This window comes from Oncorhynchus clarkii, chromosome 6, assembly GCF_045791955.1.
Source record: "Oncorhynchus clarkii lewisi isolate Uvic-CL-2024 chromosome 6, UVic_Ocla_1.0, whole genome shotgun sequence".
Classification (NCBI taxonomy): domain Eukaryota; kingdom Metazoa; phylum Chordata; class Actinopteri; order Salmoniformes; family Salmonidae; genus Oncorhynchus; species Oncorhynchus clarkii.
Genome location: NC_092152.1, coordinates 78,594,060 through 78,606,419, shown reverse-complemented (window position 1 = coordinate 78,606,419; position 12,360 = coordinate 78,594,060). Strand labels below are relative to the sequence as shown.

Here is a 12,360-nt window from a genome sequence, read left to right as displayed (position 1 = left end):
AAAAAAAAATATATATAAATAAGCTTCCTATTGGTTGATTCTACTTACACCCCATTTTCAGCCAGCGGTAAACAACAGACAGCTGCAGCCTAAATGGCTAAAGGCGATATGCACATCTGGGACTAGCGTTCCTAGGTATTATGCTGTGTTCATGTCATGTCGGAAACTTGGGACCTGTGACTTAAAATGAACTAAAGTTATTTGCGTAAAGCTTCCTATTGGTTGATTCTGGTCCAAACCCAAGAGGGAAATTCAGAATCTGATTCTTCCACCTAGGTTAGCAAGTGTAACATTTCAGAGTTTCCAACATGAGTGATCATGCATTAGCCACCCTAGCATGGTGGTGCAAAATTGTGTTTCATAAAGTACACATACTTTCCCTGTTTTTTTCCCTGTGGCATTATCGCCAATAAATCAAATTAAGGAGGAAATCCACACCTTTGCAGCCTGAATGGAGAATGTTTTATGTACGAACCGGCTACAGGCTTATAGCCAGCTGCAAACAATGCCTTTGGACATTATCATGAAACAACTCAATATCGCCATCTGCCGGCCTTTGGGCTAGAAAATAATATGATTGATATGATCTACTGTACGACATTGTATCTCAAAATTACTAGGCAAGTCAGTTAAAAACAAATTCTTATTTACAATGACAGCCTACTCCGGCCAAACCCAGATGACCTGGCCTCCAATCACCCAACCTCAACCCAATTGAGATGGTTTGGGATGAGTTGGACTGCAGGGTGAAGGAAAAGCAGCAAACAAGTGCTCAGCATGTGGGAACTCCTTCAAGACAGTTGGAAAAGCATTCCAGGTGAAGCTGGTTAAGAGAATGCGAAGAGTGTGCAAATCTGTCATCAAGGCAAAGGGTGGCTACTTTGAATAATCTCAAATATATTTTGATTTGTTTAACAATTTTGTTACTACATGATTCCATATGTGTTATTTCATAGTTGATGTCTTCACTATTATTATACAATGTAGAAAATAGTAAAGATAAAGAAAAACCCTTGACTGAGTAGGTGTGTCCAAACCTTTGACTGGTACTGTACGTACACAGAAAATCAAGTTGTGGAAAAAAAAGTGATGACAGCACATAACTCATGAGTGTAAAATAAATGATTTAATATACAATAGAAAACATGTGCAAAATATTCATGATCGGTATGCTTTGAGTATAATAAGATGGTGAAAGCCTGGCTTAAAGGAAAGAACGAACACTGGCTACCCCAAGCCTCTTTCACCAAAACCATCTGGAGCACGAGATTGCAGGCAATACTGTCTGCTCCATCTTACATACAAGGAACATAGTCATCCGTGCCATTTTAGAGCTTCAAAAAATTGTTTGTTACAATATGATACATTTCATAACATGACCTTTAAGGTTTTTTAATTCGAACACTTACATAGTTTACACAACATGTATATGTAATATATATATATAATATATATATATATATATTATATATATATATATATATATTATATATATAATATATATATAATATATATATAAATATATATACACATATATATTACATATACACATATATATTACATATACACATATATATACATACATACACATATATACATACATACATACATATATATATATATATATATATATATGTATGTATGTATATATATATATATGTATATATATATATATATATATATGTATATATGTATATATGTATATATATATATATATATATATATATATGTGTATGTATGTATGTATGTATGTATGTATATATATATATATATATATATGTATGTATATATATATATATATATATATACATACATACATACACACACACGTATGTATGTATGCATGCATGTATACACACACACATATACATATAGTATTACCTTAAATTATTACCTTAAATTTACATAGAAACGCAGACAAAAAAAAAAGGATAGTGATCCACTTTAAAATGACAGCTGGTGGGGACTTGATGGGACACAAACACAGGATGTCAATCAACCAACCGCATCATTGTCTGGTGTCAGGGGGTCAAAGGTGAGCAATGGTGGAGTTCAGTATGTCTGGCTTGCTCTTGGTGTTAGTGGCCTTGGAGAGGTCTCGCTGTGGACAAAGGTACAGAGATAAGCATAGATATTCCCTTCCCACCCAACATCAACAGGCTAGTTCAGTTGGCACGAAACAGAGTATAATGGTAGGTATGATCTAAATTAGAAAATGCTAATTTTCATGCTAAATATTTTGCTACAGCATATCCTAATGAACATGACCAAGGTGCAGTGGAAACAAATTGAGTAGCGACAAATAGCAATGGACACTACCTCAGTTTTCATTTCATAGTCAATAAACACAAATCTAGAAAATATGCAATTCTGGTAATTGCACATTTCCCAAATACATTTTCATTTAAAAAGGCAGAAACAACCACAGTGACAGCCAGAGAAAGACTGAAGAAAGGATATTAGGAGTGTGGTTGTAAAAAGGTTACATCAGTAAATAGCGACACCCAGCCTAGCCTGAGAGCCCTCAAGGACACACTAACAAGAGAGGGTACACTACTGTTACCTGTGAACATAATCAAGGATGAAGCATTTGAAGAATGTATCTTAGTGGTTAATGACATGCATATATTTGGATACAGGAAGAATTATTTGATGTGTATGGTTTTAGTTTAGGCGATTCACACAAACCTTGATTGAACCGATTCGATTACTGTGTTGATTAAGCCTGTCTAAAAACAAAATATATTTATCAATTAGCCACAATTCTCCACTCAAACCCCCTCTCATGGCTAGACCGTGTGTTGCTGCATAGAAACAGTCAAATGTGGAAAATAAGACACAGAAAAAAACACTAATTACCGCAAACTCGGAATAAGTGCTGGCGACAGAGTTAATGCTGAAGTTACGCTGCGGACTAGCCAGGGTTTTAAACCCACCGCTCTGAAGAGGGACTCCAAGTCCGGTCACCTGGCCCATGTTCTCCTTGTTGCGCTCCTGCAGTCCCGCAAGAGGGGGCTTACTGCGACCCGGGGTCCGTACCGATGGGACCTGGATGGGGGAGAACACAGAGAAAAGATGGATGAGGAGAAAAAGAAGTCTGGAATCCAAACTGATATATTCCATTTCCCCATCACTTCAAAAATGGTGAAACAAAGCATCAGTTTGTATTCCAAGCTTGGGAACAGAAAACGCAACAGATGGTTTGCTTTGAGTAAATGTCAGGGTTTGGCCAAAGATTAGCATGTTAGCCATACCAAATGACTGGTCTAAATTGAGAAAAGTAATTAAATAGCGTCTAAGTATACTGAACATAAATATAAAAGCAACATGTAAAGTGTAGGTCCCATGAAGCATGAGCTGAAATAAAATATTGCAGAAATTGTCCATATGCACAAAAAGCTTATTTCTCTCAAAAAAAGTCACAACACAATGCCACAGATGTCTCATGTTAAGGGAGTGTGCAATTGGAACGGTGACTGCAGGAATGTCCACCAGAGCTGTTGCCTGAGAATTGAATGTTAATTTCTCCACCTTAAGCTGCCTCCAACGTCGTTTTAGAGAATTTGGCAGTACGTCCAACCGGCCTCACAACCACAGACCATGCGTAACCACGCCAGCCCAGGACCTCCACATCTAGCTTTTTCACTAGGGTCTTGACCGGACTGCAGTTCAGCATTGAAACTGACTTCATTGGACAAATGCTCACCTTCTATGGCCACTGGCACATTGGAGAAGTGTGCTCTTCATGGATGAATCCCGGTTTCAACTGTACCGGGCAGATGGCAGGCAGTGTGTGTGTGTGTGTGTGTGTGTATGTCGTCGTGTGGGCGAGCGGATTGCTGATGTCAATGTTGTGATCAGAGTGCCCCATGGTGGAGGTGGGGTTATGGTAATGGCGGGCATAAGCTAGACAACGAACACAATTTCATTTTATCGATGGCAATTTGAATGCAGAGATACCGTGATGATTGGCGTGCCATTCAGCAAGATAATGTTGCAAGAGTCGGTACACAATTCATGAAAGCTGAAAATATCCCAGTTCTTCCATGGACTGCATACTTACCAGACATGTCACCCATTGAGCATGTTTGGGATGCTCTGGATTGACATGTACAACAGAGTGTTCCAGCTCCCGCCAATATCCAGCAACTTCACACAGCCATTGAAGAGGAGTGGGATAACATTCCACAATCAACAGCCTGATCAACTCTATGCGAAATAAATGTGTTGCATTGCATGAGGAAAATGGTGGTCACACCTGATACTGACTGTTTTTCTAGGGTGTCTGTGACCAACAGATGCATATCTGTATTGCCAGTCATGTGAAATCCATAGACTACTGCCTAATTAATTTATTTCAATTGACTGATCTCCTTATTTGAACTGTAACTCTGTAAAATCTTTGAAATTGTTGCATTTATATATATTTTTTCAGTGTAGTTAGTTGTTGTACAAACATGCTGCATTGACCTTGTTGACTGACAGAGGGGGGCGGGAGGGTGAGTGGCAGACAGTTCCGCCATAGGCTGAGCGCATGGTGCTGTTAGAGTTGGCACTAGAGAGGCTGGAGGTGGTGCCATTGAACTGGAGAGAACAGACAGACAGAGTTAGTTGGTGACGCCAAAAGCTCACGTTATTACTGCTCAACTATTTAAAACACAAGCCAGTGATTGTGTTAGCCTGGGTGTCCAGTCTTGTTTCTGCTTTAGCCACCTTTGTCATACAAACGTAGGCAGTCCAGAAACAGACCGGATACCCAGGCTAAGATTGGGCAACGCAATTGTTCCATGAGTATGAAGGCTAGAAAGAGCAGCAGCAAAGTCACTGGAGTGGTACCTTTCGTGCTTTGCTGGGGGTAGTTGTGCCAAGGAACCTCCTTTTGGTAGGCGTCCGGACAGCTGTCCCATACAGCATATCCACCTCAATCTGCTTGCTCTTTTTCAGTTGCTGTTACAATAAAATATAGATCAAAGTATTGTAACAAAGTAAGCTTTTAGCTGCACAGACCTAACCCTAACTTGAGACAAGTGTGTAACAAATGATGATAGGTCCGGTTTCCCAGATCCAAATGAAACCTAATCCTGGACTGAAAAACACTTCTTTGGTCATGCTTCTTAGTCCAGGACTAGGTTTGATCTGGGTCCAGGAAAGAGGACCAATACTGTATCTCTCAAGTTAGGATTCTGCCCTCAAATGAGTAGCCATGGATTTACCCTCTCCAGCTTCTCATTCTCTTTCTGGATGCGGTGCAGCTCCCACTGCTCCTCTACAAACTGCAGGAACTTCTGTCCATTCACCAGGAACTCCCTGGCCTGCTCCTGCTCCCACACATCAATCTGAGCCTTCAGCTTCTTCTCCAGCTGGACAAACAAAACAAAAATATAGGGATATAGCCAAGTGTTTTACAGTATAGTATGTGTTTATTTAGCATAGCATTATGTACGGCTGGTAAAAGAAAGAGCCTTGTTATGTTTGTATGTACAGTAGCTACCCCCTTAACAAGGGAATAATACAGACTCCTGTCTTTTTCAAAAGGATTTACCTTGGGCAGGCTTTTGTGGAGCTCGGCTTTCTGTTTCTCCTCTTTCAGCAGATTCCCTCCTCTGTTGGTGAACCTGGAGGGGTCTGTGGCTTTTTTCTGTGGGGATAAAAAGGTCATGCCAGGGGTTAAACCCCCCTAAGGTTGATGACTGTGCCTCCTTGGAAATCTAAATTAGCATAATACAAAAATCCACACACACACAAAAAAAATGTGTTGGTCAATTTAAGCTAGAGATGTTTTTTGTGCATTGGATGTGTCTCAATCCACTGCATCCGCCTAAGTAACACTTCCGCATTTGGGGTGAAAGGTGACAGAGCGGTGTTTGTCAGACCATGAGACATACCGAAAATGGGTCTTTGCACAAAATCGTCTGTAGCGTCCAAACGGTTTTGCCTACAAACTATCATGACCCCTCTTTGGAAACATTTTTGCTCCACGACCCCCACAAGCATTTTGGGACTCATCTGAAGTCGGTACAGACGATCTGCCAACTTCTGTCTATACTGGCCGAACAGTTTGGGCTACACACCAGTAGCCCTGTATAAAGTACATCAGTCGTGTTGCTCTAGGACACCCACAGGCCTCATCTGAATGTCCCTCGGTACCGGGTGACAATTTTTTTAATGAAAGTAGAGTACCAGTCAAAAGTTGACACACCTACTCATTATTTTTACTATTTTCTACATTGTAGAATAATAGTGAAGCTATCAAAACTATGAAATAACACATGGAATCATGTAGTAACCAGAAAAGTGTCAAATGCATTTTATATTTGAGATTCTTCAAAGTAGCCACCCTTTGCCTTGATGACAGCTTTGCACACTCTTGGCATTCTCTCAACCAGCTTCATGAGGTAGTCACCTGGAATGCATTTCAATTAACAGGTGTGCCTTGTTAAAAGTTCATGAATTTGAGCCAATCAGTTGTGTTGCGACAAGGTAGGGGTGGTATACACAAGATAGCCCTATTTGGTAAAATACCAAGTCCATATTATGGCAAGAATAGCTAAAATAAGCAAAGTAAAACAACTGTCCATCATTAAAGACATGGAGGTCAGTCAATGCGGAAAATTTCAAGAACTTTTAAAGTTTCTTCAAGTGCTGTCGCAACAACCATCAAGCGCTAGGATGAAACTGGCTCTAATGAGGACTTCCACAGGAAAGGAAGACCCAGAGTTAAGTTCATTAGAGTTAACTGCACCTCAGATTGCAGCCCAAATAAATGCTTCACAGAGTTCAAGTAACAGACACATCTCAACATCAACTGTTCACAGGACTGCGTGAATCAGGCCTTCATGGTCAAATTGCTGCAAAGAAAACACTACTAAAGGACACCAATAAGAAGAAGATACTTTCTTGGGCCAAGAAACACAAGCAATGGACATTAGACCAGTGGAAATCTGTCCTTTGGTCTGATGAGTCCAAATGTAAGATTTTTGGTTCCAACCGCTGCATCTTCGTGAGACGCAGAGTAGGTGAACGGATGATCTCCGCATGTGTGGTTCCAACCGTGAAGCATGGAGGTGGTGTGATGGTGCTTTGCTGGTGACGTTGTCAGTCATTTATTTAGAATTCAAGGAACACTTAACCATCATGGCTACCACAGCATTCTGCAGCGATACGCCATCCCATCTGGTATACGCTTAGTGGGACTATCATTTGTTTTTCAACTGGACAATGACCCAACACACCTCCAGATTGTGAGGGCTATTTGACCAAGGAGAGTGATGGAGTGCTGCATCAGATAACCTGGCCTCCACAATCACCCGACCTCAACCCAATTGAGATGGTTTGGGATGAGTTGGAGCGCAGAGTGAAGGAAAAGCAGTCAACATGTGCTCAGCATATCTGGGAGCTCCTTCAAGACTGTTGGAAAAGCATTGGAAGAATCTGCAATATATTTTTGTTTAACAGTATTTTGGTTACTACACAATTCCATATGTGTTACTCCATAGGTATACAAACACGTAAGAAAATATATATAATAATAATAATAATAACAACAACAAATGTTTCCTGACCTTTCTTATATCTCTTAGACACTTCAGAACAACCTACTTTAGATTTTTTGGGGGTACTAGCTGTTGTTCTATGTAGTGAATTTGTTATTTAATGCGTTTGTATGGGCTAATAGCAGTAAGGCTCCCCAAAAAATAATCAAGTCATTTGTACAAATATTTTTTTATAATTCAAAATGAAAATGTTATGTTATTTAACTTCAAAATTGTTTGGATAAAACAGCCTAGGTAATTCAAAAATAAGCAATAAACATTTTCTTAAAGTGAACTATCCCTTTAAAGCCCATAAAAAAAAAGATGATTGCACTTGTCTTTTCCTCCTAGAACCAACTTTGCTGATAACGTCTTTATTGAGAAAAATGTACGAACTACAACTGTGATATGTGGTTGTCTCACCTAGCTATTTTAAGATGAATGCACTAACGGCAAGTCTCTCTGGATAAGAGCGTCTGCTGAATGACTAAAATGTTTCCACGGTGCTTCTCCACTGCTAACCTCTAGTTCCAGGAAGAGTCTCCAGCTCTCCTCCCAGCGTTGAACCCCCTCAAACAGCTCCTTGTGTTCTTCATAGTGCTGCTTCAGCCTCAGGATCTCAGCTTCGTGCAGCCCCAACAGCTGCTCTGTAAAATCATCTGAAGGAGGGAAAAACAAATAATTAAATGTACTATTAAAATCAGTAAGTCACATCCATTTTTTTTTTGCCTTTTCAAAAGGGAAAACTAAATGCCTGGGTATGTGATGCACCGGGTATGTGATTAATAAGTTAACAATCATAAAACACATTGTTCACTAGAAAGACTTATCTGAGTCTTCATTCATTGATTGGTCTACCAAAGCTTGTGTTTAACCTGTAATCAAAACCCTAAAACCCAACTTACTGCTATAATAGGGCACAAAGGCCTGTTGCTGATCACTGCTGAAGAAGCATTTCTCCCAGAGCACTGCGATCTCTGAGCGGATGGCTTCAGTAACGTTTTGCATGTTCAGTTGTTTGAGCTCCATCAGTCGCCTGCCCTCTGCCTCCAACTGAGGTGCGTAAAAGAAGAGAGAACAATTTGGTTATTTGATTCTAACATTTTCTTGATTAATAGACAGACCTTGTTTAGAAACAGCTTTAGAATGGCAGATAGAGTACTGGAGACAATGGTGACTAGCCAGGGTACAAACCAGAGGGGTATACATACTACAAAGCAGGATCAATTAGATAACCTTTTTTTGTTTTAACATCATAAACATCTACTGACTTTCTGGTTCATTAAGAAAGCTAAACTTAGATATGTGTTTTAAGTTGTTGAGTCAATTAGACCAAGCCCATTTCAAGCTTATCTTTCAAAAAGAAATAAAAACAGTTATTTCAGAATATTTAGGAAAGTAAGGGACATGGTCAACATTTGTTCATTGGGCTTTGGTCAAAATAAGTGCACTAGAAAGGGATTAGGGTGCCATTTGGGACATAAGCTAAGTGTGTTCACTGACAGCATCCAGGTTCTTCTTCTTGGAGACGACCATGTGCTCTGAGAAGAGCTCTCTCTCCTCCTGGGGCACCTGCAGTCTGTCCCACAGCTCCTGGATCTTCTCCCTGTGAGCCTCACACACCGCCTGGTTCTCTGCCTTCCTCTCCTCTAGCTAGACAGAACAACATAGACACGGGACGGTCAGTAAAGGAGCACTATGGAAATGGGCACGTTCTAGGACATCTGTATTGTCTTTACATGGGGCGCGACTGCAATAAAGACCTGGAACACGGCCAATGACAGATATTAGCAACAAAATGCAAATGAAGATATTTACATGATCTATAGTGAAGTGATAATGAACTGATACAGTATTGTTGAAATGTAGAAATGTATTGCGTGTAGGTCGACTGGTTTTCTACTGTATTGTGATGGTGAGCAGATCAGCTTTGTTCATTCTGCACAGACATGGCAAAGTATCGCTCAAACCATCATCTCAAACATATTGGATTAGTTCCATTCTCACTTGGCCGAGAAGGAGTTTGAGTGAGGCGATGTTGTCTTTGGACAGGCAGAAGGCCTCCTGGTCCTCGCAGATGATGTCCTTCTCGAAGCTGGTCTCTGGCAGCTGGTCCAGGTCGTCCATGCACAGGATGATCTGCCTCTTGATGCCCACAAACTCAGCACGCCGCCGCTCCTGGCCACAGACAGAGAAATGCTGTTAGGGATCTCCTCAAATGTGTATATTAGTTTACATCAGTGTTTTCCCCCCAATATTATTTTCTCTAAGTGAGGCGCAGAATCAATGGCCAACCTTTTTTGTCTTTACTACAAACAATTCAACTAATCATGAATCTAGATTAAAAGACGGAGAGTAGTTGAATCAGCAAATAAGTGCCGGGCTGAAACAAAATGGCAGAACAAACAGCAGCTCTCCAGGAGCAGGGTTGAAGTATGCACCATCATTCACATCTACGTTCAAATAACATGTTTTCTTTCAAATCCTTTGAGTATTTGATTGAGCCTGCATGATGTATCACATGGGGTTTGCTCCTTTGGGACTATCCTATTAGTTCCATTGCGCCAGGTAAACGCAATCAAGTGCAGCTACATTATATGTTTTTTTAAACAAATACTACTGGTATGTGAATCCAGGGTCTGCTTTTATTACAAATCCCTATCCACCTTCTCTGTGGTCTGGCTGGCGATGTGCTGGCGGAAGCCGTCCAGCTGCTCCAGGGAGGGCACGGCGTTAGGGTCGAGGGCGTAGGGGTCCGAACACAGAGTGTCACATAGGTCCTGGTCGCGCTCCGTCAAGGCCTTCAGCTGCTGCATCCTCTGAGTCCGCTCCTTCACCAACATCTCCACCTGGGTCCGGATCTCCTTCTCCTGCTGCAGCATGGTGACGCCCCTCTCCTCCTGGTGAGAGAAAAGGTATTGGGTGAAGTTGCCCCTACACACTGTATTTCCCCCACTACTGGTTAAGGTGAGTATTGAGGAGGGAAAACTGATCCCAGATCTGTACCCAGGGAAGGCACCAGGGTTGGGGTTAATGCCATTTACATTTTGAGTATTCAGTAAACTGAAAAGAGAATTTCAGTTTACATCCTGAATTGGCCCCAACCCTGGAAGACTTATCCAAAGAAATCTTCAAATTCAAAAATGGACTTATCTAAACTGGAATGGCCTCATTCCCTTCTTTTCCATAATAGCCCTTTTTTTCTCCATCCACTCATCTTCAAGAAATGGACAGCAATAAGTCCATAAATCATCATAGTAAGCCGTACATGCTTTATCCTAGAAATATAATTACTAGAAAGGACAAAGCCAATCAGACCATGGCAATTTGAGTGAGACATTGATTTGAATCCCTATCCACCAGTCATTATATTTCTATGTGTTATGTCATTTGCATACTAGTAAAACTTTGCAGACCCTGTTAGAAACTGTTAGGATGCTTACCTCAAATGGGGGTAACTGCAGTTCCAAGCACAGCGTATCCAGTTGTTTGCGACAGGCTTCGATGCTGCTCAACAGTCTGGTCCTAAGAGACTCCTCCTCTGTTATCATCATGTCTAACAAACCCTGATGAGAGATGTGCAGAAATGACTAGTCAGGTCACATATAGGAAGGAATACATACTTGTGAATTAGCTACATATAGAAATCTCACATTTAGCAGACTAAATAGATAGGGCATAAGTGTGATGTAGCCTAGCAACACACCCCTCAAAAGTAGGTTAGCTAGCTACTGTACTAGCTCTTCACCAGACGCCCTGGAGCAGAAATAGCTAGTTAACTAGCTACAGCAGGTGCACAGACAGGTGTCACGGCTTTGATAATGTTGTTTATTGGAGAATAATTACACTCTATGCTTGAGTGTCAATTTGTTCTGACTCACCTTGATGTGATTCTTGACCACATTGGTTCTCTGTAGTCTTTGGTCTTCTGGTATTCCTATCTCTTCCCAGATGTCCTTCAAGTGGCAGAGAGCTTTATTCAGGCAAGCCACAGACTCGGCTGCGAGCACCTCACTGGAATGGGCCGGGGACATATATAAAAAGGTTTAATTTTTGGACTGGCATGACAAGTTACTGTTACTTCACTTTGCTGGACCGCTGCAAGTGGCAACGACAAGGGGCAGCACTGCAGCATTAACGTTATTGTCAATGTCGTCCTGCTATTGTAATTTATCAGTCTTTGAATTGATGGCACACAGCAGTCCATCCTTCATTCCGCTTTGCAGACACACCCAGTCGTTAACTGTTAACGTTACAGTATAGTACAATCAAATATGTTATATCTGTGGTATTACAGACAGTAACGTTAGCTAACGTGCTCGCAGCCTAGTCTGTGAATGACTGTCTTGCCTAACGTTAGTCATTCCTGGCAAATTGACATCTAACGTTTGCTAAAATGTTGATTTAGCTAGCAAACTCATAATCTTCAGTAATCTTGCAATTTCTATATAGGTAGCTAGGTATAACGTTAGTCACAAAACACTGCTGCTGTTAAGTTAGCTAACAGCTAGCTTGACATTTCAATTCTGCATGCCAAATGCAATACTTTTTACAAATACAATTCACTTGCCTCTTCCTCATCGTGATGTCCCAGTAATTAAGTCAGTTGTGTTGAAGCTTGCAGCAAAACTTCTCATAAATCCTCAGATCTCTGTCCTTCAGCTTTGCCTGTGTTAAGTCTCTCTCAAGTCAAGCCGTTTCTGTCCGATTCAAAAATATGCATCAAATTGCGGTCTTGTTTCTCATTGGTTGAGGACGGCCATTATGTCATCGTCTAGACATGGTGATACCATGTGCGCATGCGCAAGGGCGTGGACTTAAGTGACAG

The 12,360-nt window shown here is 40.9% G+C and overlaps 1 protein-coding gene across 1 annotated transcript; it reads right to left on the bottom strand.

The window, feature by feature from the left end:
* Positions 1 to 1,890: 1,890 nt before the first annotated feature.
* On the bottom strand, positions 1,891 to 11,566 carry LOC139412446 (protein regulator of cytokinesis 1b). Its single transcript, XM_071159235.1, has 14 exons — positions 11,414 to 11,566; positions 10,976 to 11,098; positions 10,199 to 10,432; positions 9,540 to 9,710; positions 9,036 to 9,185; positions 8,438 to 8,585; positions 8,055 to 8,191; positions 5,543 to 5,638; positions 5,214 to 5,360; positions 4,837 to 4,947; positions 4,471 to 4,584; positions 2,937 to 3,048; positions 2,689 to 2,729; positions 1,891 to 2,101 (listed from the first exon to the last, which is right to left on the bottom strand). Exons 1-14 carry the CDS (start codon positions 11,564 to 11,566, stop codon positions 2,030 to 2,032), a joined length of 1,809 nt encoding a protein of 602 aa, XP_071015336.1. The 3' UTR covers positions 1,891 to 2,029.
* Between the last annotated feature and the right edge of the window lie 794 nt (positions 11,567 to 12,360).